At 30.7% G+C, this 26735-nt stretch overlaps 5 protein-coding genes across 7 annotated transcripts; 2 read left to right on the top strand and 3 right to left on the bottom strand.

Annotated features, from left to right (window-relative positions):
- Positions 1-1947: 1947 nt before the first annotated feature.
- Positions 1948-6596, bottom strand: LOC131665252 (WD repeat-containing protein 38-like). 2 transcript variants are annotated; one of them, XM_058937021.1, is made up of 9 exons: positions 6369-6596; positions 5730-5806; positions 5143-5357; positions 4892-5072; positions 4709-4815; positions 4501-4644; positions 4192-4272; positions 2413-2643; positions 1948-2359 (listed from the first exon to the last, which is right to left on the bottom strand). In XM_058937021.1, exons 2-9 carry the CDS (start codon positions 5779-5781, stop codon positions 2249-2251), a joined length of 1122 nt encoding a protein of 373 aa, XP_058793004.1. In that variant the 5' UTR covers positions 5782-5806; positions 6369-6596; the 3' UTR covers positions 1948-2248. The 2 variants fall into 2 exon arrangements, with proteins under 2 accessions (XP_058793004.1, XP_058793005.1); XM_058937022.1 differs by having other exon boundaries at positions 5730-5797.
- On the top strand, positions 6036-10243 carry LOC131665251 (neuronal acetylcholine receptor subunit alpha-3-like). 2 transcript variants are annotated; one of them, XM_058937019.1, is made up of 9 exons: positions 6036-6157; positions 6979-7118; positions 7198-7242; positions 7325-7434; positions 7756-7969; positions 8311-8476; positions 8556-8708; positions 8857-9026; positions 9257-10243. In XM_058937019.1, the coding sequence occupies exons 1-9, from the start codon at positions 6082-6084 to the stop codon at positions 9578-9580; spliced, it is 1398 nt and encodes a 465-aa protein (XP_058793002.1). In that variant the 5' UTR covers positions 6036-6081; the 3' UTR covers positions 9581-10243. The 2 variants fall into 2 exon arrangements, with proteins under 2 accessions (XP_058793002.1, XP_058793003.1); XM_058937020.1 differs by lacking the exon at positions 6036-6157 and adding an exon at positions 6651-6726.
- A 793-nt stretch (positions 10244-11036) lies between these two features.
- Positions 11037-12519, top strand: LOC131665223 (uncharacterized). The gene is made up of 3 exons (XM_058936967.1): positions 11037-11305; positions 11391-11506; positions 11621-12519. Exons 1-3 carry the CDS (start codon positions 11135-11137, stop codon positions 11976-11978), a joined length of 645 nt encoding a protein of 214 aa, XP_058792950.1. The 5' UTR covers positions 11037-11134; the 3' UTR covers positions 11979-12519.
- Positions 12520-12549: 30 nt separating this feature from the next.
- LOC131665222 (D-aspartate oxidase) lies at positions 12550-14913 on the bottom strand. Its single transcript, XM_058936966.1, has 8 exons — positions 14602-14913; positions 14035-14253; positions 13501-13726; positions 13366-13433; positions 13115-13232; positions 12948-13049; positions 12740-12863; positions 12550-12665 (listed from the first exon to the last, which is right to left on the bottom strand). The coding sequence occupies exons 1-7, from the start codon at positions 14784-14786 to the stop codon at positions 12747-12749; spliced, it is 1035 nt and encodes a 344-aa protein (XP_058792949.1). The 5' UTR covers positions 14787-14913; the 3' UTR covers positions 12550-12665; positions 12740-12746.
- Positions 14914-15276: 363 nt separating this feature from the next.
- LOC131665215 (5'-3' exoribonuclease 1-like) lies at positions 15277-21097 on the bottom strand. The gene is made up of 14 exons (XM_058936959.1): positions 20979-21097; positions 20673-20859; positions 20015-20458; positions 19479-19923; positions 19013-19411; positions 18856-18943; positions 18398-18780; positions 18032-18315; positions 17658-17947; positions 17302-17575; positions 16934-17191; positions 16701-16861; positions 16217-16596; positions 15277-16143 (listed from the first exon to the last, which is right to left on the bottom strand). Exons 2-14 carry the CDS (start codon positions 20745-20747, stop codon positions 15461-15463), a joined length of 4164 nt encoding a protein of 1387 aa, XP_058792942.1. The 5' UTR covers positions 20748-20859; positions 20979-21097; the 3' UTR covers positions 15277-15460.
- Positions 21098-26735: the final 5638 nt, after the last annotated feature.

The raw sequence follows: 26735 nt of genomic DNA, 5'->3' as shown, positions 1-26735 counted from the left end.
TATCTAAGAAATACTTTTTTTTTACAAATTTTCGAAGAAAACTAGAGCGATATTTGTGCTTTGTAATGTTCGAATAAATAAAAATACTTTAGGTTAAACTAATTAATCGATAATTTTAATATTTGCAATAAATATTGCGTTAAATTTTTTAAACTATTTTCAATAAGTTATTTCGATCGAATTACGTTAATATTATAAATAATTCTTTATTTTTATAAATTTTTAAACCTAAATCTTCATTTAATCAGTATCATCTAATTCGCGTTTAAGATATTCAAATTTAGACACTTAAAACGTAATAAAAACTGCATATGAATGTAAGAACAATCCATAACTTACACTGATCGTAAATATTTAAATAACGTATTTTCATGCCGTAATTAATATCATCTACGTGTGAGTATTTGATTCGACAGTTACGAAAATTTACCACTTTTAAAATTTCAAGTTGTCTTTTATATTACCAACTATCGTAATGAACCAAATGTAGTTGCAACTAAATTATTGTAATGTAACTCAGGTGATATTTCTACAGTGATTAATATAAGAATTTTGGGAATAAGGAAAATCAGTACTATTTGTCAAACTGGTTATTGGATGTCAGATAAATGAAAAATCAAACATGTAAATGTACATTCAGGGTACACAAGTGACTTTCCTAACATCCATTTACACTACACGATGCAAGTGAAATATATTGTACGATGATTTACCATGACAATGGCCACTTACAAATAAATCATCCAAGTGTGAACTGAACAAAAAGACACGTAGAGACGAAACAGTATCAGGAAAAGGAAAAAAAACGCACTCGTTATCGATCGTTATCAAAGAAGAAAAAGTCTACCGCGGTGCCGTTTGTGTCAGAGGGTTGCAATCTCGCGTGGCGTGCGTGCGCGCGCGGCTTCGTCGGTTTTCCTTTCGCGCAGCTCGCTCGCGAGTGAGTCAGCTGCCACGGTGAGACTGTCTAAGCACTGGATCATCGAGTTCGGTCCAGCTGCTGAGAAAGCGACGCCAGCCGTCCCGACGCTAAAGCGGCATTTATATTTAGGCTTTGGCATCACTCGACGTTCGACTACTTACTCCACACACTCTCTCTCTCTCTCACTCGCAAGCTCACAGGCCTACCCACCCTATATAACGCAGTGTATGTCTTCTGCACCTTTACGAACCTCGCTTCCTCGATGTTTGTCTTCCGACTTTTTCTGTTCCGCTAGTGAGCTTTTTATCGTTGACGTAAAGCCAATGAGACTGCGCTATTACTCGCGATTACGTTACTTATTTAGAGCCTTTGATCTTTAATTGCTATTTCTTGATCTTCGTAGGCCCTCGACCATAAATAATTCTATTGAAAAAAAGAAAACGCGCTCACCTTGTGCGTAGCCTCGCATTTATTAGATAAATATTTTCAATTATTATTTCATTATTTTTCTAATTGAACCATTGCATTCATTAATTTAAAAAATTTAGTTGAAACTTTCACTTGTAGGAAAGTAGTTAACATCGATATAATACATTTTCATCGCAAAATTGTCGTTATAATTTATTTTCAGTTGATTTAAAACTTCATTTTACAAATATAGATCTTTGTAAAAATAATGTGGTGTGAATGAAAACTAATATAATATAAGTACATTTTTTGAATTTCTATATATTCTAAAGGAAATAGGAATTTAGAACAAGATTAATTAATGTCTCACTTGATGGAAATGAGTCAAATGAACCTACATTTCATTTGAGAATCATCGATAATTTTGGCTAGTGAAATTTGCAAAACAGAACGACGATATCTATCGTGGCCTTAATCAAGAGCTAAATTAAGCGCCAGGTTCATACATAAATAAAACATAAAAATATGAACTATCATTCATATATTTTAATATTATTTGTAACAAGTTTACGTTGAAAACACAATGAGAGCTAAATGATTTTATTGTGGTTTTAAAAATTATAATCAATTCTTGTACGTTGCGTTTAATTATATCATTTTATTTATAAGCTCAAATTATTACTAAAAAAATGCATATACTTCTTTTTGGAATAATCTGCAATTTAGGTTTTTAAGCAAAATATGTCCAATTTTTTGACATTTAGTACGCAACTCTTGCGAATTATTAAAAACCAATAAATATAGTACTTTGAAGTTAAGCGAAAAATCGTTACTACGTATAATTTAGATTTACTTTAAATAATAATTTAGATTAATAATTTAGAGTTACTTTAAAGATAAACAATCTTGTTCTGGGAATCAAAAATATTCTGTCAGATTGATTGTTGAATCCATTCCACCATAAACGATATTGGTTTTGTAACTGTCAATTGTCAGTACTGCTTTATTCACTTTGAAACGTGCTACAACCTAGAAGAACAGTTGTTTAGACTAACTCAAAAACATATATTAATTAAACTCACGTTTTTTTCTTTCAAATTGATGACCTCAACAAAACCGATGCCCGAACCACCAACAACTACGTGCTCGCCATAAGGATCCCCGTCAAAATATTGAGCCACATACAAATATTCCCCATCGAGCGTTGTTTCTCGATTGATTGGATTTACTGTTTCAATAAGTTTTCCACTAGATATGTCCCAAATTTGAAGACTATTTTTTACAACCCACGAACCAGTGAGTATATTTGTATCCTAAGTAATGAATATACAAATAATTAACAAATAGAAAACATTTTCTGCAGTAATAGAAAAGAAATTACGATTAAACTTTTGAGATGAGAGTACTAAAATCAGTTTTATTTCTCACAATAACAACAATTATCGATATAGTTGCATATCGATTCTAATAATAATTTAATATGATTTTAACAATATTAAATATCGTTATTAAGTATATTTACATAAAAAATGCCTCCAATAATATTTTTTAATCTAAATCTATAGATTCAACAGAACTCTGGAAGAATTTAAAATTTTTGTTCTAACGACTGAATTTAGATTATTATTATTGTCTCAGATTGTTTCAATTTTTAAATTAAAAACTATGCATTCTTTAAATACATAAAATAGCAAAATAACCCAATAGGGTTCAATTTTCTTAAATAAATAAAAAAAAAAAAACAAACATAAAATAAATTAAACTTAGGAATTTCAACGTGAAAACTATGTTATGCGCGTAGAAGAATTATTCTATATCCTAATAATATAGAATAATACAGATATTCATTTTTATAAAATTGTAAAGAACAAAGAAGGTAATCCTGAATTACCGAAGGACAATGAAAATCGAATCTTTTCATGCAAATACCGAATTACGAGTTTTCCCATAATTATTAGTAAAACTTTAGAATTTAAAGATTTATATTACGATTTTCTTTCTCTTCGCTATCTTGAATATTCACACTTTTAATTAATCACGTTGATTTTAAGTATATCTATGAAACAATAATGAGTCATTTTGAGTACTTAAAATAAGATAAGTTTAGCAAGCGTATAAAATTGCTATAAAAGTTTAATTTACTAGGGACATTAGACGTGCTTCGCGCGTTTTCATTTTAGTTTTCATTTCTTGACATATCGATTAAAATATTTAACTAATAACTTTTTTCAAAATAAAATTTTTCAATTTTTTTACAAAACACATATTACAGAAAAATGTGTATTAGTAAAACGGTTCCGTGTATTCTAAAGTCATGATTTAGCATATCGAAAACTGCTACAAATAATCTTTAGTTCTTTTTAATTATATGAATAAAATTACTATTAAACGTTTATCCTACTCTTTGAATAAAGATTGTGAAATTTAACAACTTTTATTTCAATCTTAAAAATACAATATCAGATTATTGATTTGTAATAGAAAATAATCAAAATAATTCCAAAGCGTTAGCTCTTGCTTTTACCAAATGATTTACTTGCTGCTAGTTTCACAAATTGAATGTTAAAACAATATGACTGTAGTCTATTTTTCTTTATTTTCATTATCTTCAAAATGACTCATTTCAATTATGATAAATGTAATTTTGACCATTAATATCTCAACTCGAAACCATACATACACGCTTATTTGCCACCACATAGCAATATATCACGTGATCATATCTCAGCCAATTAGATCACGAATAAAATGCTTTAACATGGCATCCATCACATTTTTATGTGAGAAAAAAAGAATGAGGGGAAAATAAGAGGACTTTATTTGAATGTAAGAAATATTTTTAAATAAAGTAGATATCTTACTCGTAAATCAATAGCATTTCCACAAATATATGGACCATTAATAGCTTTTATCGATCCGCCACCAACTCTTAAATCCCAAACCTATATAATTGATAACAGAAAATAATTCTATTAGATCACTTATCAGCAGATAGGCGCTAGGATATTCAAAGTATTCACGCACAAGATGTCAGCACAATGCAGCTTAAAGTAAAGCGCGAAATTTCGAACGAAGAAATATGACATCAATGATGAACGGGATAAAAAATAAACAAACTAGTAATGTAAAATGTTCCAGTATTATTGCATGCGTAGCATCATGTTAGTTACTTTTACAATAGCATCCCAACCACCGGTCACGACAATATTTGAATCTATTCGATGGCATTTCACTGCAAATATTCTCATGTGATGAAATTTTGTTGCATCTTCGGCTATTAAATTTATTTTATCCTTGGTATAGTTTTTGATCAACTGAAAAACCATAACGGAATCATCGGAAATTGATATTAAACTAATTAATAACAGTGACAGTGACCTTTCCTGTTTCTGAATCATAGACTCGTAACCCTGCATCTTTACCACCTGTAATCACGTATTCTCCGGAAATATTGACATCCACAGCGTTGATTTCATTGTCTAACTCTACGAAATAAACATTTGAATAATAATAAACTTTTATTGGCAAAATCTTGTTGTAATTTAAAAAATTGTTTTTCACCTGTACTAAAATTATAAAATTCGACAGTATTCATTTTGCATAAAAATATGCTTCCGCATGCGCTGGAAGCATATATGATATTCCTGTTGATAGGATGAAAACAACAACTTGTCACAGGAAACGATGTTTCTAAAGCAGCTTTCAGACTATTCCTCAATTCGCCTGTATCTCCATTTCTTAGCTAGAAATTTATTTCATTGCCAATATTTATATAATTTCGTGGCAAACGACGTTGACAAATAGGAACCTACCTGAATACAGCCAGATCCATAGCCTGTAACAACAGTTTCGCCATCTGATGAGTATCTCGCACAATATAAACCATTAAATGTATCAGGAAAGTATACTTTTCGGGTAAGGTAATTTCGATCTTCGTTAATTGAATTTACTTTCGATCTTTTAGTTTTAATCCATTCATATCTTTCTATAATATCTTCTCGTGATAATTTGCGTTCTACTAAGAAACCTATCAAAATGATAATAATTTTGTGATCAATCTTTTTATTAAAGTATTTGATCCACTATAATATTGACTTCTAAAACATAATTTAAATAAACATGTATTGATTAATATCTGAATTTTTCGTTATTGTCTTTAATTGAAAAATAAAAAATGGAAAATATATACTAATGATAATCACTAATTATAAACATAAGTTACATAAGATAACACAATTTACATCAAATTACACAATTTACAAAAAAATACACAAGAAATTTTATCTATAATTTTTAATTTTTTGTATTTCTATCCTTCCCGCGGAATTTCAAAATGTATTAATTTCAAAATTATGTATATTCTAACATAGTAATACTCAGAGACACAAATAAGAATAACCTTTTTCAATCTCGTTCATATTGTATTGTAGTTTTTCCCTTGATTTTTCCATTTGAAATTAGCGTCTGCTGTGTCAGCTAAATTTTCGATTTAAATATTAACATTAATACCGCCTCCATAAGTAATAAATATCAATGCTACATTATAACGTCGTGGATACTTTTATAATTATATATGCATATGTGTATGAAATAATTTTTAGTATAGTGAAGTATTGTATGGTATTTCCATCGGATGCACTATAAAGTACTAAAATGATTGAAGTGTAAGTCAAGCATGTCAAAGAGAAGTGGAGAATTGCTTGTGTCCGTTAGTAGCATTCAGTGGAGCTTATGGAGTATTCGTATTCACGATGAACTTACGCGTAGTATGTTTCATTGTTTTTACATCGATTTTATCCGCACATGCAATACAGAAAAAAAATTTAAGTAAGTACAATTTAACTTTATATGCTTTTATTTCTTTTATTAATTTGATCTGTGAAAAAAATGTAGTTTATATTAAACGTTCCGGGCTAAATTTTGGATTCCTATAAACTGTAATCGAGAAAATAATTCAATACTTCTTAAAATACATTGTTAATTTGAATAAACGAAAATGATCTATATATAAACTTTCAATTTGATTGAAAAAACTAACCTTTTAAATATTCACATTGACTATGTAAGCAAATCGTTGTGTTTTTCTTTTGTTATCATTTCAAATATATTTCTTCCTCTTCGTTCTTCATTTCCATTGATTGTTGCAATTCGTTTATCAATTTATATCAATCCGACTTTGATCTATCAATATTACTTCAGTTTTAGTTAAACGCACTTACTTACTAATACTATTCATCCACTTTATGACCCTATTCATTCGGGCCAGTTATCAGATTCAAGGCATCTGATATAGTTTGCTCCTAGCTAGTAAGACTCATAATTTTAGTTTAGATGGCATAGGTTAGATAAAGATTGGAAAAGAATTCTATGACATGAAATAGCTATTACATAATTAGGTCATATATAATTAAATTAATTCTTATAAAACTAGCTTACTTGAAAATAAAGTTAGATATCTTTCAAATCTTATAATATATAATTGAGAATTTTTACTCTATAATTTTGAATCATCAACAATTTTCTTATTTTAAATTGATTACCGAGAAATATGATAAATATGAAAAATATTCTGAATAGATTTTAAAAAATTGACCTTGATTCATTTATAATAATTATTCATATATTTTTATTATAAATGATGTTTACAGAATTTCCACAATGGAATGAAACATGGGTTGATCGTTTGAGACAAAATCTTCTTGCAAAATACGATAAATTTTCAAGGCCAACTCAACACTACAACACAACAACAGTATTTGTTTATTTAAATATAATGCACGTGGAAGTGGCAAGTACATCACATGTTAAATAGGAACAATTAACGTTATTCATAACGATTAATTGACACATATTATGATTTTATTTAGGATAGTAGAAAGAACATTCTAAGCGTCAATACGTGGGTGCGCATGGTAAAGTTTTAAAATTTTCTTCATTTTCAGAACAACAAAAACTTTTGAATTTACGTCCAGCAAAATGTGAAATGATTTTCAGACCTGGAACGATGACAAATTAAAGTGGAATTCTAAGGATTACGCAGGGATTGAAGAAATGTCCGTGGGTATTCATGAAGTATGGCAACCTGACTTATATCTCTACAACAGGTATTAATTTCTTAATTCCTTATTGAATCAAATTATTCCGTTTATCGCGTATTTTATCTGCATCCAGAATCAACATTGTGAATTTATAATCTATCACCATTACACCTATTAACGCTAATCTGTTATATCCGTTTCTAAAAAGCTTATTTATGATCAAAGGCCTTGTTTGGCTGAAGTTTTTTTAAACATTGATAACTAATCATTTTACTTTTAATAGAAAACTCTTTTAGCTATTTTGCCATAACTTTCTTAATCCTATCTTAACTTAAATATCAATTGTGAATCCGATTAATACCTTGGTAAATATTTTATTTTCATTAGTGCGCTACATGGAATAGAAAATTATGAAAGCAGACATTGCATTGTTCGACAAGATGGAGAGGTGACTTGGATAGCACCAACAGTTTTTCACAGCTTCTGTGATTTTAACTTAGTATTGTGGCCTTTCGAAACGAATACCTGTGAATTGACCATAGGTTCTTGGAATCACAATGGAGATGAAATTAATATTAAGTTGCAAGACAAAGGATTTGACGTATGTATTTAAATAATGTACTTAATGTCATCCTAGTAATTACCTTCGTATGCATACCGAGCAATATTTCTTAAATTTAATATGTTAAAGAAAGCTTAATTCTGAAGAAATGTTTGCTCAAAATGAAATTAATATAGTCTATAATCTTAAACGTCTTTCTCATAATATTTTTCAAACTATTTATTACATTTAAGCTGTAGAATTACAAAAGATTTTTATTAGTTAAATTTTTCAAATAAGTCTCATAGAAAAAAACTGATAATGTTTTGACACTATATAGTTAGGCAGGCAAGGTCATTTGATAAAGTATTAAATAAATAAGTATTCAATATTTATTTCAGTTACAATATTATTCTGCAGGAGAATGGCGAGTACAAAACGTTTCAGCTCATCGACAAATAAAAATGTATTCTTGTTGTCCGGAGCCTTATTATATGCTCGAATATAAAATTAAACTAACGAGAAGCTCAGAATTGTACTATCATGTAATTTTTGTTGTATCCATACGTAAGTTTGATGAACGCTGTTTCGTTATATTATTTGACATTAAAAATCGAAAATTATTTAATTATTTTACATTTTTTAGCTATCGTTTTTTTAGTTTTAATAACTTTTTGGTTGAATCCGGAAAGTGAAATGAAGTTGATTATCAACATCTGCGCAATTATTACGGATATATTGATCTTACTTTATTTGGGGCAAAAAGTACCAGCTAGAGTAAATAACTTACCATTAATAGGTAAGTTGATACATAGACGAATTATATAGCACTACGCGATACATGTGTCGAATTTATTTAAATTTTCAATAGATTTAATACCTTAATAAACTTATTATCTATTTTCGTAACTCAATATATATTTATTTCAATATGTTTTTGATCATAGTAAGATTTTTCAGCGGGTGCCTTTGTCAAATAACTCTATCCACAGTAATATCCTGCTTTATTATTCACATATCAGTGAATGCATATAACATATCAATTCCTCGTACAATAAGAAATTTACTTTACGGAAAACTTAGAAGAATTTTAGGATTGAATGGTATTATTCGAGAGGTAAATGCACCTGATAATCATTAATCAAAAGATCTTTTGATTAATGATTATTAAACAATAACAATTGATTACTTAGTTGATTTATCGATAATCTATATTCCATGTAACGATTATCGCTTAAAGTACATAACAAATTTTAATTTCTATTGTAGTAGTATAAGTAACTTATATTTTGAAGAAGCACTTAATTAAGTACCCAATTAACGTAAGAACTCTATTGCATTTTTTAGATCGAATCCCAAAAATTTGCAGAGCTTCAAGAAGTTCCTGAAACTGAACCGACAAGTTTTCCGTCTAGGAACTTGTCGACAAGCAATATGGAGGACGACGATCAAGAATGCATAATTTCTCAATCCAGGAATGTGAAACGATTAGAGTTAATACTTCTAGTAACCGCAATCGATCGTATTTCTTTTCTTTTATTCTGCTTTACTTTTACGATCATTGCTATTGCCTATATTCGCATTAACAGCGACGCTTTTACAAAGAATTTACATTTACTTTACTCATCCCCTTCTCAAACTGAAAATTCAACAAGCCCTAACTATTATTAAACAAATTACAAATTCCAAATGTAAATTATTCTGAAAATAACAGCTAAAACAAATCTTTGAGATTATAAATATTATATTTATTATAGAAAAGTTATAGTAGTAGGACGAGTATGAAATCGTTTTATAATAAACAATATTTTTTTAAGCAGCAGATTTGGCGTATTTTACAAATGTTCTTAAAAATAAAAATTATTACTAATTTTATGAAAAAACACATAATTTTTCGGGAAAAAAGTCTTCTAGAATATGTACGGAATTTGGAACCTATTGTTGCAACGTGTTTCCTTGAAAGCTCTGAATATCATACAAAAGTATATTATATTTTGAAACCAAGATAAACGAAACACCACATTTCTTAATGCAATAGTTACGTTACAAGTGATTTCGTGTATTGTATGATTGGTAACTACGTCATAAGAAATGTTTATCTGATAAAATTAGAAAAAATTTAGTAATGAAAAAAGGTGCACGTTACACGTAAGATAAATACTATTTGCAATTTTAAATTAGCTACGAAGTTACATATATTTTTGTAAATGAATATATGTTTGTCTTGCATTTTTCCTTTATTCAAAGAATGTCGTAAATATAATTTTTACGTACACTTTCACATAAGTATCCACATTTTAATTACAAAATAAAAATTTCTTTGTAATTATTTGAAACGTCAAATAAATAAATATATTATTTTAGAATTTGATGACTTTATTGAACCTACTCCAAATGAAAATAACTTACAAAAGTAATTTTTTATAAAAACACTCAATATTAAAAAAATGTATAACTTTGAAATATAAATGAATTATCATCTTTATAATCAGAAATGACTCAAAGATTATGTAGAGATTTTACAAAAATATAATCAGGAGACTGCTTCATCAAATAATCAACAGCTTGCTAACAAACGGACTTCCATGCATAATAGATAATCTATCAAATAAACAACGTTTGATTGTAATTAAATGAAGATTGTTTTTCCCATCAAATATAAATATATAATGTGATATAAAATATTAGTTAATTCAATGAAAAATAATTTTCGGACTTTTCAATCGACGTAATAAGAAATGAAAATTTAAATCATTGATATAGCAATTACCTTAACGATGATTATCTTATTATCATATGACCAATGTTTTCCACTCAAATTTGTTGCTGGGATCTTTGGATATTCCTGCTGCTGCCTAGCTTGATAAAAATCAACGAAATATAGATTATTTACAAATGATTAAGTCATGTTGTTTAATAGAAAATATCTCATCAAAAGCAAGGATACACTTGACCTACTAAAAAAAGACTCATCAGGTTTTCCACAAGAATCGTAATCTTCTATATCTATTGTAGAGTTTTAAGTAATCAGTTCAATCTGACAGTTGATAAGACTATTGCAAAATATCGCAAGCTCAAAAACATTAACAGTCCATTAATCTAGATCTGCTATATAAGGCGTTTACCTCTCCTATATTTGTATTGTTGTTCAGTTAATTTTCTCGTGCGTCGCATGATATCGTTATTGGAGTTTTTTTTACTCTGAAGTATAGTTGTACATTTGAAATGGTATTCAAACTAATTGCGATCGCGTTGTTCATTGCTTCCTCGTGGTTCAATGAAATTGATGGCCATGGAAGATTAATGGAACCAGTTAATAGAGGAAGTGCATGGAGAAAGAACTATAATACTCCTATAGATTACAATGACAATCAAAATTACTGTGGAGGGTTTTCAGTGAGTATTACTGTTGTGCGATGTGCTGATTAACGTAAGAGTTCCTTAATAGTTCATGATTAAAACATTAAAACGCCTATATTAGATACAATACAACGCCAATGATGGAAAGTGTGGACCCTGTGGTGACAATTACGCTGATCCTCGGCCAAGAAATAATGAAAATGGTGGAAAATATGGAACTGGGTTAATCGTTAGAAAGTAAGTATTGGAATTTTAAAGTCAAAGAAAAATCAAGTTGATCTTTCATGTAATACAAAGTTGATCACCTCTGACTACTGTACACAGAAATATAACTAAAACGATTTTTGAAAGGTACAAAGTAGGACAAGAAATCGATCTACAAGTTGAAATAACTGCTAACCACATGGGCCATTTTGAATTCTCATTATGCCCGCTAAATTACACGATGGACATTGAGAATGAAGAATGTTTCGATGCCCATCCAATATATCTGGCTAATGGTGAACGAGAATATCCAATAAAGGCAGATCCACCTAGCTTTTACAATATCAAAGCAGTGCTGCCCGATGATGTCACTTGCGAGCACTGCGTACTTAGGTGGCATTACAGGTGTGGTAACAATTGGGGATATTGCGGCAACGGCACGGGTCAACTTGGTTGTGGACCACAAGAGATATTTAGGTCGTGTTCAGACGTTGCTATTTTGTAAGCGATACTATATGGTGTTTTTAATTTTTTTTTATATTCAAATTGATCACACAACTCGTATCAAAAAAATACCTAGACTTACATCACAAGTCTCCAAAAGGTTAGCAACACAACTCTCCAGTAACCAAGTGACAATTTGTTAAATATTACAAAAGATTTTATTGTACACGAATTCTGGAACAATATTAATCTTAATTAATAATGCATTCTCAATCATTTCTGTACCAAATTCTTAATAACTTATTAAAATTTTATTACTCAAATATATACGTATTTTTCTATTGTAATGAAAAAAAATCCAACTGTAAATAACTATACTGCAATACTAACTTTATTCTCGAATAATATATTAAAATAATATATGTGATACATGGATTCTCGTCGTTCTAGATTGTAGATAAGTTCACAGAAAAGGAAATAAATAATTTACAGTATTTTATTAGAACTAGAATTAGCAGATTTAGGGCATTTTAATTCTAGCATTTTGTCGTATGTATACTTACAAAATCTTATTGTTATATGAAGTATAATATTTTATAAGTTTTTATGAAATAAATACAATTGTTAACGTATTCGATTGCAAATAATTTTATTTAATTTTTCCGTTACACAAAGTTACACCAATATCAAAATACTTAGTATTCCTTAGTTTCGATACAATAAAAACATCCACGTATCCTGAATATCACTGTAGAAGGATAGAAGAGAAAAGTTAGTTTTTACATATATTCGCTAATTATAGCAATAGTAAAACTTTCTTACGTTATATTTACAACTTTGAAGGTTTATTAGCTTTCTGTAATTGACGTAATATTTCAACAACATTTAAGGCACAACCCCAACATAAAGTTATACCACTTCCACCATGTCCATAATTATGAACGATCTACAATTTTAAAAAGGAAAATCAAATTAATGCGGTTTTACTTTTCATAATTTTTTTTAATGTCATAAAAATTAAATAAATTACCATAAAGTCTTCTTTACCAGGTTCACGTATAATTTCCGGTTCTAACCGAACTTCTTGCCTTGCAGGCCGCAAACCAACCCACTCATTGATCATTTTTCCTTTCTGAAATCAGTTGCTTGTTATGAATTTAAATTTAATTGTTCATTGCATTGCAGAAAAAATATTACTTGGAGTGATGGATACAATCGTTCACAGCCTTCTTTGATAAACTTTGAATCAGCAGGATTGACCGTTAGATTAAAATCACCTTCTTGATGCGTTCCACCCATAATAACCGTGTCGATACTTTGAAAAAAAATTACTGTTATAGTTATGTCATTCAAACTTATCATAATACATGCTTTTTTCCAATACTTAATCTATTTGTTACACAGTCATATTTGTTGATAATTTATAGAAGACAATGAATATACTTTACTTTGGTATTACGTAATTTCCATCGTCATCTTCCTCTATAAAAGTTTCAAATTGCCATGGAGCTCTTATCTAGAAATTTTTGTTATTTCGTTTAATTCCAAAAGAAAACCAATTTTTCATTTTAATTTCAGAATACCCGAGTGACTTGGCCCCTCACTGGATTGACTGTATGATCATTATTAATTTCTCGACATCCCAAACCAGCACAGTTGATCACAATATCAAATCCTTCTTTTCTTAATTCTTTCAAATCTGTGATCTTTCTTTTGATAATTTTGCCGTTTAATCGTTTGAACTTTTCCATCAACCAGGGTAAACCCTTAATTGGTTCAAAGGTATACGTTACGAAATGCCAACCAGCGCTGAAATTTTGTTTTTTTTTTAAAACAATTTTGCATTAAAAAATTGCTACTTATATCAGTAGCATCCAAACATTAATCATATCTTTATAACGTATGTCTATATGTGTATTTATTTTTCCTCGTTCTGATTCAATGAACTATTATTCATTTTATCAATCTCTTTACAATCTTTCTGCTTATACAGAGATAGTAACGTATCGTCGCAAAGCCACGAAGAATAAATTACTCCTCCAGTAAGACAGCCGACACGTTAAACTATTTTAATAACAGGACGTCAAAGCTTTATGTAAAATTACAATTACATTTACCGGTATTTGGGCTTATTTTTTCGGCGTGCGTTCAACTTGTCTAATTGAGAACTACTCAATTGAGTAAATCCGTAAACACATGGAGCCCACACTGGATCTGAATAATCGTCTGTTTCAGAAGTGACTCGATATGCCGGTAGTAAGGACGCGCCTACATCAGGTGCTATTTCGCTTTTCCAAAAACTTTCCATCCATTTATGCGTCGTCTCGGCCCAGCGTCTGCAAATCAGTTTTGTTTGCGACACAACAAAAGCTTTTTATTCGAATGTATTAAATATACTTACTAAAAAATTGTATCATGCACGATTTGTACAAATTTTTACGTTTGACTTGGTAGATTAGATAACAAACTAGGTAACGTAATAGATAACGTGGAGTCAATATAAGTTTCTTTGTCTAAGTGCATTAGCAGATGCATTTGTAATTTTAAAAATATTTCCCGTAATTAATAGTAAGCACGTCTTTACAACGTATATCTTCTTAGAAATATATCGTTGTAAGCCAGGAAAAATTATTGATAAGATCATATACCTTCTATGCCGCAATGAAAAAGACATTCATACTTACAAAACCTTCGTGGGATTTGTATTGGTAAGAATATAAGGCCCCCAAAGTCCGGCACTTCCATCTCCCGTTGTATTTGGCGAAAAAGTTTCTCCAAAGACGGTTACCTCTGCAGATGGAAATGCTTCTTTCACCGCGATCGCTGAAGTGATTCCGATAATACCAGCGCCGACTACACACACGCGCATCGTTCTAAATTTACGTCTTGCTATCGGTAGACCAAAAAATTGTCAAACTGAACTGAGAACTGCCGTTCGTTAAAAAACTACTGTGCACGACATATACTGTTCGTGAAAAGCTATTTAACTGTAATGAATTGACGCGACTGCTGAAGACTCATCTTATCAATTGTCGGAAAAATACTCGACGACGTAGGAGGATTGTCATGTATAGATTAAAACATTGGCCTGTACAACAATATTCAAATACATTATTTGAAGTTTGTATTTTTTTATTTACTTTTTTTATTTTATACATTTTATTTTATTACGGTGCAACGACTTAACAAATACAAATAATAAATGTTTCATAGGTATTATTTCAATATGAAATTATAAAATTTTAATACGACATGAATATTATATACGAACAATCTACAAAAACATTAATATAAAATTTTACAAAGCAATAATTATATATAAATATTGATAGTTTTTTATAAAAAGTAATTGTCGAGGTTAAAAATCAATGAAAATAGTAAATTACCTCATGATATCTAATAATTATTAAAAAATTTTAATATTTCTTTTCGCACAATATAGTATCAATATATAGTATACATTAAACTTTAAAGGAATTAAAATTATGTAAATTTGAATTTTATAAAAATATATAAATTTCCGATATCTCTTATTTACTGCTTCTAATTTTCATTTGAATTAATTGACTTTTGATCGGCATCTAGATTACTTAAATTGTTGGTTAATTTACCTTGTTCAGTTTTAGTTATTTTGGATTCTGTATCTTTCGTTGGTATATTTATATTACACGTTTTTTGCACTTTTTTGCCTTGAAATTTGTTTCTATTCTTCTGATGGAAAGGAACCTTGGGTCGAGTACCTGCATTACTGGGTTGAGAATTGCCTGTTTCAATTTTATTGCCAGAGATCTTTGATTTATTATTATTGCAAGATTTGAGGTGAGTTTCTGCGTCGGGGCGAGAATTTTTTGTTTTAATATGACTGTTAGAATCACTTAGTTTATAACTATGGCAATCTTCAGATTCTTTGCTTGTTTTTGTATTATCAGTTTTCTTGAAACTATTATGATTTTTTCTTTGAAAATTTTTCCGAGGTACTTGTTCTGAATTATTTGATTTATTGTCCGTCTTGACCACAGTGCTACTTTTATTTTCTTTTTTTGGATTTTTCTTGAATTTATTGTAATTGTCTTTGTTGATTTTTGTATTATTTATAATTTTTTTTTTTGGATTATTAGAACTTATTTGATTTTGTGAATTACGTAGGCCAAAACTGATATTAATAAAATCTGTCACCATGAGTCTGTAACATTTATGCTCAGAACTTTCATACAATGTTAAACCACCTGAAAATATAATTAAATATTTAGACGTTTCTAATATTATATTTACGACGAAACTTCTTAATAAATGTAATACCTGTAAAGGGCGAATCAAATAAAACTTCATACACAAATTTGCATTTCTCGGGTTTCTCTTGTATACCTATTATGGTACCTCTTAAGCCAAAAGGAACTGTGAAGTTATTTTTTACACAGATAATTCTGTCGAGCAACTTATGTTCAGCTTTGAAATCGGGAGGTACTAAACCCGTAATTGTTCCAGGAACAAACAAAGATTGAGCTTTCACTTGCATTGACACCACGTGTTTATCTTCTTTTGAATAAAAATCTGCAATGTGCTTTTCTAATTCAGGGACTCCATTTAGCCCAAGCGTTTTTGTATGACATTCTAAAAATGTTGTGTAATGAATTTTCTGTTCAGATAGCCATACTTTTAAAGAATGCAATTGCGTCAAACTGAAACATCGAATATCCTTTCAAAATTATCTCCAGTTTTCAACTTTTTCGTAATAGTTATCATACAAAATTTAATAAAATTAAAAGAATTAATACTCGCATACCCATTTGGAAATAAGTCCGACACTGTGAATGAAATTAATTTCATATTTTTATTTAAATTTTCAAAAATATAAGGGAATGTATTTATGTAACTTTCAATCAACTTTATAGCTTTATCGCTGTATAACCACCCATTATTATCCTTCTTTGTGTAATTAAATAACTGAAATGAAATTTTTTGTTATACTTTCAATAATAATAAAAAAGCTAACTTATGTTTGTAAATATAGTGTACCTCTTTATTATGCTTTGGATATTTTATACGAAGACCGATATCATGATATTTTGAATTATCATGAACCTCTGTTACTATTAAAGATCCAGTAATTCTACTTATCAAAATAGAATTTATTTTCAGTTTTTTAGAAACTTCATTACAAGTCACGTAAGTATTATTAGCAACAAAGAATTTTCCATTACACGATGAAAAATTTGGTTGTGAAGACGATTCTAGCACAATGTGAACAAGATGTTGACTTCCTATACCTTTTATCTGAAATTTGGAAGTCATATTAGTTTTATTTAAAAAATTGATTTAAAATTCAAATTAATTTATTTACAAATAATTTAAAAATAGTTTATAAAAATCGAATGAAAATTTACTTCTCCTTTTGCTCCATAATTTGGTTGGCTTATCATAAAACATGCAGATCCATTAAAGAAAAGATCATCAACAGATTTATACAAAGTGAAATTATGTCTTTTTATCTTCTCTTTTACTATGAGATGGCTAGGAAACAATTTTGATAATTGACTCCATTTTGTTTGTAACTGTATTTTGCCGTTATTCATATATGTATATTTTTTACCCATTAAAGGAAACAGATAAAATAAAATATTCGTTTTTCCAATTTCAATTCCAAAAAGATTCTTATACCTGTGCAGCAGAAAAATAACATGCATGTTTTAGTAAATACAACTATTATAAATATTTAAAAAATAAAGTGGTCACCACTTACCCATCAGTTATTAATTTTGTTTCTTGATGTAACTGTGTTACAGCAGATTGTACCAGTTCATCATTTTTTACATTATCTTCGGTGTATTCTTTCCAAAAATTTATCAACATAATTTTTCTTTTGAAATCTGTAACACCAATAATATGAGCTTCCTTTATATAGGGCCAGCATACATAAACATTCTGTCCTAAAAATTCTTTGGCCAAATCTTCAAGGGCAGGTTCCTTTTTAGGCAATACGCGTAAAATCATGCGTTCAATTTTAATTGGTTTATGAGTGTTGAATTTTGACTGAAAAAAATATAAAGCTAAACTATAAAAAAATCAAATTCTCAATAAAAAGATTGGCATTTAATTAGACAAAAATATACATACTTGTTCCTGTGAAAGTGTAACTGAATGAGGAATATGTTTTAATGTTGGGAAACCCGGAAAACTCAGATCGAAAGAAACTTCAGAGCATAATCCTGAAATTAACTTGTCCTTTGATAGATACGTATTCTTTAGCAATATATGAGCATGATTTTCAAACGAACCAAAAATTGTTTCTACAGGATATTGCCCTAAACTATTTTTTACGTAAGTAAAAGTATATGTTTGACCACTAAAATTTCGCTTTTGTTCCTTAAAACTCAAATTTTTCATATAAGGCTCCATTGCTGATAAAAATATTGAGCAAATGTTACACGTAAATATTTGATTATTCAATGAATTATATCAATTACTTATCAATAAACCTACCTTTCTTTAATCTGTTTTCATCAATGAAAGGTATTAGCACAATTGATTCCCAATCATTAGTTTTGCCATTTAAATCAATTTCAAAATCTTTAGGATAAAAGTCGATTATTGGAGATTTCTCATTTATTAAAAGGAACTGCAATGGTTTTGGTAATAAATGAACATTTGCTGGAGGCAAAACTGCTAGTAAATGTTGCAGAGGAAGAAATGGAGTATCCATAATGAAATCAAACGTGACACTTTGTAATAAATGAAAGTCGGTAGTAAGTGGAGCATAATGGTAAGGATAATACCACGACCAACTACAACAACCTTGATAATAGTATTTAAGGGTCCATTGTATTGCTTTTACATACTGTTGTACAAGAACCAATATCTCTGTTCTAGAAAAAATAAAGAAAGACTTTAATATTACTATCTTATTATATAGTCAAATAAAATAAAATCCTAGAGTTTACTTATCAACTTGATGAATTTTAAATTTTTCTTTGTAGTACTCTTCCATACAAAGATTAAAAATAGGGTTTTCAAACAATACATTTTCTTCTTTTTTGTTGGATATATTTTTCGTCATTATTGATATTTCTTCATTTTTTTCCAAGTGCTCTACTTCACTAAAATTATAATCCAGGTCGAGCTCTTTGAAGGCATTCTCAATTAATATTCTTCTACTTTTAATATCATCATCCGCTACAAGTTTCATAGTATTACTAATATCATTCACCTTTATTTGACTGTCATCATTGGAATTATTATCTTCAGATCTAGGTTCTGCTTTACTTGGTATTTTCCTATTTTCAAGATCTTCACCCTCTGCAGATTTTATTGCATTACTAACATCTTTTTCTACTGTTTGAGAGGCACTGTTGAAATTATTATTTTCAGATTCAAGTTCATTGGCGAGAAACTCTGGTATTTTACAAGGCTTGGATAAATTGGTGTAAGATTCAGAAAGCATAGAAATATAAATTTTTAAACGTTTTACATTTAACTCGCCGCATTCATTGATATACCCTGAAAATTAAAGAAAATGAGACCAAGCTAATAAATGTATTGGATAACAGAAAAGTAGATAACATACCATCTAAAGTAGGTAAAACTTTCCTGTATACTTGATAGAGAAGTGGTAGCGCTCCATCAACAATATTTAAATTTGGTAATTGAGGAATAAAGTCATTTCCTACTAAAAATCCAATCAATACATAATCATCTATAATTTTTTCCAAATCAAATGAAAATGTTAATTTTGATTTGATTGGTGCAAACTCATATTCTAAATATTGCCTCAATAATGATAAGTGTAATAAATCAAAATCAGATTCTTCTGGTGTTATCATGTCCATTCTTTTGCCAAAAGTTACTTTTTCTCTTAGTAATGAAAAATGAGGCTCGTGAGTACATAAACCAAGAATTATTAAATCAGCATCAATACTGTGTAAACAATGTCTTGTATTTTGATTATAATTTGGCTGAGCTTTGTTATATCTTATGAACTCCATAATTTTATGTTCTCCTTCACCAGGTACCTGAAAAATAGATAAAGCATACCAATGTTGTTGATCACTGCTGTTTGAAGTATATCTAATAACCATATAATAAAAATTTTAAAACTTTTACCTCTGGTCCACTAACAAAAATTTTACACTTTTGCCAAGCGGAATCAGTGGAGATTTTGTAAGCTACAAAATGTCTTACATGACATATGAGTTCATCCATAAAGACAGTTCCTGTCGTTATACAATTTGCATCAAAAAGTGTATCTTCTGGAATCACTTGATTTTTTATAAGTGCCTCATTAACAACTTTTGCATATCTAAAACGATGACCCCGCTGCTGATTCATCTTTGCTCTTGGAGCAACACCATCAAATGCTAAATACATTAAATCAATGGGTTTAACAATAGAAAATATGATTTCAATATAACGACAAACATTTTGATATATATCCTCATCAGAAAATTCTTTCTTTCCAATTCGAAAGTGCACATCTGAATCACTTGGATGAGCACAAGAATGAATCATACTATTCATATCCAGATATAAATTGTCATATTCAGGAATCTGAAAAAGAGTACACTTTAATGTTTTTTTAATTTATAATTTTTAAACAATAATCACGCAGGAAAAAATTTAATAATTGTAAAATACAAGAGGTTTTTACGATTACTTTTTTTGAAAAACTGACATTTTTTAAAATCACGTGTAATTTTTTTATTTCAAAATAGGTAATTTATAATATGAATAAATAATTACCTATAAGTTACGTTATACATACCTCATATTCCTTAACGATTTTGTTGATACACGGATATCTATCACTTATAAAACGGTAAAATTTTGGCACTCCCATTTTACTTTACGCACTCTCAATACTTTTCAACTCCAAACCTTTCTTTATTCTTAGATTACAAATGCCCACGTTACTTTTTTTTCAATGAGAATTAGAAAAATATCCTTCAAACCTATATCACAATGTATATATTTTTATTAGTTACAACTTTGCAAGTTTAATAGCCAGCAAGAGGTGAATGCAGAGATTGGTGAATGTTCACGCAGCAAATAACATTTGTATAAGACATACCCCGGCATGCATACAATACTCGATGCGAGCTGTGTATAAGTATAGTCAGATATAGCAGCCAAGCAACTATCAAGAGCAAGCCGGCATGTGACGTAATATTTCACAGAATGTGATATGTGATACAGACCTGTCTAAAAAAAAAAAACAAAAACTGATGTCATCAGAGATATTCAACTCCGCTCTTTTCTCTACATACTTAGATATATTTTTAATAATTTCGATAACTCGGATTGGTTTTGCTTGGCTACCAATCGGCTGTAGCCTTTTGAAATATGTACATATACTCTGCCTGGACATTTATTCTCGTGAAATTGAAGATTTAAATTATTTTCGACGATTGAGAATCGATGGCATCAAATGAATATTTTCTGACAAAGTTGTATGGATAAAATAAGCCCTTTAACCTAACCTTGTTTGATGTCATTGATGCTTAATTGTCGATTGACAATAATAATTCGGATAGTTCAGGGTTGGGCGATTCTGTCAAAAAGCTTCCAGCAGTTTACTTAACAGAGAGTTTGAGTTGAATAGATCTTGTGTGGAGTGGGAGCGAAAATTGTAGTGCGCATGCGCCGCTTGCTCACTTCTGTGGGACCTTATTGTGGTGTTGGTCATGCGCACTTGGACATTGCTCAGTATATTAGGCCCTCGCCACATATGCGCATACGCGCGCGTACGAGGGCGTACAAATCGCTAAAAATTTTGATAGTGCCAACAGAAAGTTACTACTATTCCTCGCATGCCCCAAACGAACACACTCCCGTATGATACGTTTGTTCCGAGAGTAAGTGTGTTCGTTTGAGGCATGCGTGGAATAGTAGTAACTTTCTGTTGTTGGCACTATCAAAATTTTTAGCGATTTGTACGCGTTTGTACGCCCTCGTACGCGTGCATATGCGCATATGTGGCGAGGGCCTTAGAACCCGGTCCCACAGGCACGTATGTACGTACGGACGCGAATCGCAACTGTAGTGACATCACTAAAAATATCTAGTTCGATTATTTAGTACCAACACTACCGGTAGTGAGTAAAAGTGGCTGTTGTTTAAAACTGTAGCGCCGAACGTACCACATTTAACGTTCAAATGTCAGGTTTACAATTTACTTTTCAAATTCTCATGAATATTGCTTATTGATGAGTATGCTAATGTAAAAAAAGCTTTTGGGATGATTAATACATATAATTTATATATTTTTTCTTCTTCTTCTCATATATTCAAGTACTTCCATAAAATTAAGGCCTAATTCCACTAATTGTAGTTGAAAATCTATCAATTCTCTATCATTTGCCATCTTATAGACTGCAATAATGTAAAGATTAGATAGGCGTTCATTAAATGTGGTACGTTCGGCGCTACAGTTTCAAACAACAGTCACTTTTGCTCAATACCGGTAGTGTTGGTACTAAATAATCGAACTAGATATTTTTAATGATGTTACTAGAGTTGCGATTCGCGTCCGTATCCGTCCGTATCCGTACGTACCTATGGGACCGGGGCCTTAAACGTTGCCCAGTCCAATATATATGTGCGGTACGCCGATGGTATTCATCACAAAACCGATGTTCATTTTAAATTCATTTAAAAAATGTAAATTAACAACAAAACTATTATTTATAAGATCGAACGTATAATTAATTTTATATAAATATAAGCTTTTTTTGGTAACAGAAGTTAAGGCAAGCCACATTGCAGAAATCTAATCTATCATAAAAGAAAAATTGCTTAAAAACTTAATTATATTAAATACGATGTAGGCATAAATATATATTCGTATTTATAATAAGAGTATTCGTGAAATAAATTTTTTTTCTCACATTTTCTATCGTTTATTAAAATTAGATTCCTTCAACGTAATACGTCTCAAGATTATATTATGCTCGCTTCGCTCGGGCGTAAACGCCACACAAGACAAGAATCTATTTTCCCGTACTTGTATCGTAATGTACTATTATTTCTGAGTATATTTACTCTATTTTACTTAAAAATTTTTTTATTTTTCGGGTGATTAGACTATAAACTTCTGGTTTCATATCATTTTACCTATCATGACAATTTATGTTTTTATCATCAATTTAAGTAAAAAATTATGAAAATGGAGAATAATTATATTAATAATATTCTTTATTTTAAGTAATACTTTGTTTACCGATCATGTATTTTCAGATTTTTTTATTTTAATTGTTGATAAAAACATCAATTGTCATGATAGGCCAAATCACATTAAACAAGATGATTATCATAGTCTAATTACCTGAAAAATAAAAAAAATGTAAACAAATAGCGTATTCAGAACGAAGTAATATTACAAATGCCGAGAGCCATGCTTTTCTATTATACTCTCTTCTCGCCCACCGGAACTTATATCCCCACCACTTGTTTTCTTTGACGTCCAGGCGCATTTTGTCCGATATTTAACTGCAAATTTCACCCTTTTAAACTAATTTTAGAACAAAAATTGAACTGAGAAAGTTGTAGATCATTTAATGTACGTTCTAAAACTTGTTTCAACTAATGTACAACTCTAATGGCCGAGCCACAGGACATTATGCAAGATGGTCAAAAACAAAGAGATGAGGCCACTCCCGCACATTCCGCCCCCGGCCAATTACGGTTCGAATTTTGCTTACGCTTGAGACACTCCCCAAATTTTCCAACCAATTAAGTTGAGAAAATTTAAGTTCTTCCTGCCCAAAAATAACAAAGATTTTCGAGTGGGAGTCTCTTGCGAAAAGTATAAAAGAGAGCTTTTCAAGAAAATTAGGCAGTTATTTTCTAAATTCAGTTCGTGTAACCATTCCAAATTAGTTTGCTGTTTTTTCAAAGTTCGTCTAGTTCGAAAGTTATAGTTATTCCTTCCAGTGTGTGTGTGGGAAATTAAGGCAAAAGTAAGTAAAGAAAATCAAAATAAATTTTTTACTCTAACTTCTTTTTATATCCTTTTTTCTCCTTATTCTTTCCTATTTTAGTTTCGCGGACGGTCTGTCTTTTTAGATAGTTACACTCGATTGCCAAGCGTGTGGTCGAGTGCATATTAGATAAGCCCCCCCTTTACATTATTTTATTGCCAAGAGTGTGGTAAAATAACGCGAAGCATTGCTATATTGCCTAGCGTGTGGTATAGTAAAGCTTCAATCCTCCGTCGCCGAAAAAAGAATTTTCCGCGATAGTGGTGACGCACGTCCCGGTTATTTTCCGTAAGGATAGACCAAAAAAGTGCGCCTGAGAATTGTTTCGTCAACCGACGTTACAGCTGTAAAAAGTTTTTAAACGAAAATTTCGAATTGAAAACATACGTTTTCATCTACGTATAGCAATGAACAACTTTGGATAGTTGGTTTGCTGTTAGGATTTACGTTACAAAATGCCTTTTTTTGACTTCATTGATTGGCCTATAAGAAAAGTGCTAACTGTTCTACCTTTCTAGGTTCTGAGGGTTGAGAGATATTTATCATTGACACCATACATAGGTTAATGAATTAAGTTGGATATGGGAGTGTGCAGATGTTTTGAAATAAACAGTACAATTCGAAAGATGAAAACCTTCAGATTTACTGGCATAAAAAAAACTTCCTCTAAGTGAGAAAGAAAAAAGCCGCAAAAAATTAACAAGTAATATTTGAAACTAACAATTTATAAAAAAATGAATAATTAATTTAGACGTAACGCGCGTGGTACATTAAAAACAAAGATAATAGGCCTCGCGTGGCCCGTACAAGGCGGTGAAGACACTGACCAGTTCTAGTAAAGTTTCGCGAGAGCTCTCTTACCCACAGATTGACGACGCTCACACTTCGGTGAGTGACTTCGCAGAGAAGGAGGGTGGTGCCACTACGCGGTGCACGCAGTTCCGACGACTCGGAGACGGGGACAGCCCTCACAGCGTTGCATGGGCAAATTGTCGAATTGAAAGCAGTGGTACTACGAGTAGCAACACCCCAGAGGTGTTGACGCTCTCCTAGCGCGGCGGGCGGATCTTTTTCAGAGCCAGAGCGAGAGAGAAAGAGAGAAAGCGCGAGAGCACGCGCTTTCCTCCGCCTCCACACGCCACGAAGCCACGCTGAGCCAGAGAGAGAGAAAGTGAGAGCCGCCAAACCACGCTAAACACTCGCTACCCTCCTCCGCAAGCTCGGGCCCTATCTACATCGAATGTGTGTAGCTAATATACATAATAAGCATTCTTTAAGGTACATGTGGCAGTGGCCTTAGTAGCAGAGCGCTAGCTTGCCAGAGGATGTCGGTGCAATTTTCCCTTTATTTTTTCAATTAACCCTTTCTATTCATTTTCAATTTAAGAATTAAAATATTAATAATATTTATAACTATTTAAAATACATTTAAATAAATGAGACAGAAAGCATTCGGGTTCCTAGGGACTAGGGGCCCTAGGAATCTTCCTCTAAAATATACATAATTAATAATAATAACAATAATAATAATTAACACAGAAGAGATAGGCCAGGAAGGGTTAGGCCAAGGATCCCCCCCCCCCCCGCAGAGTGGCCCAGAACATACGTATGTTCTAGGCCTCCGGGACCCTCTGCAGAGTGTCCTAGAACATACATTGTTATACTAATTAGGTACTTTTCCTCCTTTCTGGAAAAGATCTTTCTCAAATCTAATAATAGTTTGAGCGCCCGTCAGATGGTTTTCGTCGTGACCACTGTACTCAAATACAGCTTTAATAGCACTGATGATATCAGGCATGCTATAGACGATAGGAAACTCACAACCTTTATTTCATTTGATATTTTTAAACCATTTGAGTCTATTCAGCGCGATATACTAATACGTAAACTCAGCTCCCTGAACTACTATAATATTACTTTACAATGATTTTTCTCTTACTTAGCGGATATTATCTCTTTTATGATATATTCTATTATCTCTTTTACGATACACAAATATATCTACATTGCGCAAAAAATGATCTCCATTATGTCATTAGTAAAGCTCAACTCAAAGTAAATGCAGTTGTTTAGTGAGCTTCCCAAAATGGATTAAATTTGAATTCATTAAAAACAAGAGTAATTATTATTGGCAGTGAACTGTGTATAGCGAGGATTGATTTATCGTTGCTTCTTCACATTATCGTAAATAAAACTGGTATTACCTGTTCAATAATAGTTCTCAATCTTGGCGTCACTATTTCAAATACTCTTGATTGGAAGCTTCATGTTAAAAAGATAGTTAGGAATGTCTATGCGTCGCTACACTCTTTAAAATTTTATATAAATCACTATGCTTTATTTTAAGAAAATAACTCGTAGAAACACTGACTTACTCACAATTTTAATATTGTTTAATAATTTATCAAAATCTCGATAAAACAAAAGTATCTGTCTTGCAGGTGGCACAGAATTCCTGTATCAGATTCGTAATAGATCTTGTTCCTGTCATACCCTTTAAAAATATTATCTCACATGTCATGTATCATAGACTCTGCTTAAATTGGCTTACTCTCTCCGCTAAGCGTTTATACTCCCTTGGGGTATTCTGCTTTATAGTACTATCTACGTCAAAGCCTGATTAACTTGATACGTATTTCTTGGAATACAGAGTCCACGTCTCAGAGAAGACTTGCAGGCGTAACCGTTCTAGTTCTCTCTCTATACTACTTCGTAATTATTTTATAGATAACTGTTTTATAGATGCTTAATGCAAGTATATCTTAAGCGATGCAATAATTAATTATGAATAATAATTTACCACTACTATAAATCTCTGCTGTATTTTTAACACACCAAACGGGGTTCCA

This window comes from Phymastichus coffea, unplaced genomic scaffold, assembly GCF_024137745.1.
Source record: "Phymastichus coffea isolate CEN01 unplaced genomic scaffold, Cenicafe_Pcof_1.1 PCOF00048, whole genome shotgun sequence".
Taxonomy (NCBI): Eukaryota; Metazoa; Arthropoda; class Insecta; order Hymenoptera; family Eulophidae; genus Phymastichus; species Phymastichus coffea.
The sequence above is the reverse complement of the archived record's forward strand: the minus strand, read 5'-3'. Positions and strand labels throughout refer to the sequence as shown.

Excerpts from the sequence above, each read along its gene's own strand:
- LOC131665252 (XM_058937021.1), bottom strand. The coding sequence starts at position 5,781 with ATGGAAAAATCAAGGGAAAAACTACAATACAATATGAACGAGATTGAA. Across the intron at positions 4,645-4,708 it reads ATGATTCAGAAACAGGAAAG|TTGATCAAAAACTATACCAA; the intron begins GTCACTGTCACT and ends ATGGTTTTTCAG. Across the intron at positions 2,644-4,191 it reads GAAATGCTATTGATTTACGA|GATACAAATATACTCACTGG; the intron begins GTAAGATATCTA and ends TTCATTACTTAG.
- LOC131665251 (XM_058937019.1), top strand. The coding sequence starts at position 6,082 with ATGAACTTACGCGTAGTATGTTTCATTGTTTTTACATCGATTTTATCC. Across the intron at positions 7,970-8,310 it reads TGCAAGACAAAGGATTTGAC|TTACAATATTATTCTGCAGG; the intron begins GTATGTATTTAA and ends TATTTATTTCAG. Across the intron at positions 8,477-8,555 it reads AATTTTTGTTGTATCCATAC|CTATCGTTTTTTTAGTTTTA; the intron begins GTAAGTTTGATG and ends TACATTTTTTAG.
- LOC131665223 (XM_058936967.1), top strand. The coding sequence starts at position 11,135 with ATGGTATTCAAACTAATTGCGATCGCGTTGTTCATTGCTTCCTCGTGG. Across the intron at positions 11,306-11,390 it reads ATTACTGTGGAGGGTTTTCA|ATACAATACAACGCCAATGA; the intron begins GTGAGTATTACT and ends CGCCTATATTAG. Across the intron at positions 11,507-11,620 it reads ACTGGGTTAATCGTTAGAAA|GTACAAAGTAGGACAAGAAA; the intron begins GTAAGTATTGGA and ends GATTTTTGAAAG.
- LOC131665222 (XM_058936966.1), bottom strand. The coding sequence starts at position 14,786 with ATGCGCGTGTGTGTAGTCGGCGCTGGTATTATCGGAATCACTTCAGCG. Across the intron at positions 14,254-14,601 it reads ACAAATCCCACGAAGGTTTT|ACGCTGGGCCGAGACGACGC; the intron begins GTAAGTATGAAT and ends ACTGATTTGCAG. Across the intron at positions 13,727-14,034 it reads AAAAATAAGCCCAAATACCG|CGCTGGTTGGCATTTCGTAA; the intron begins GTAAATGTAATT and ends ACAAAATTTCAG.
- LOC131665215 (XM_058936959.1), bottom strand. The coding sequence starts at position 20,747 with ATGGGAGTGCCAAAATTTTACCGTTTTATAAGTGATAGATATCCGTGT. Across the intron at positions 16,862-16,933 it reads ATCCAAAGCATAATAAAGAG|TTATTTAATTACACAAAGAA; the intron begins GTACACTATATT and ends ATTTCATTTCAG. Across the intron at positions 16,597-16,700 it reads TCGGACTTATTTCCAAATGG|TTTGACGCAATTGCATTCTT; the intron begins GTATGCGAGTAT and ends TCGATGTTTCAG.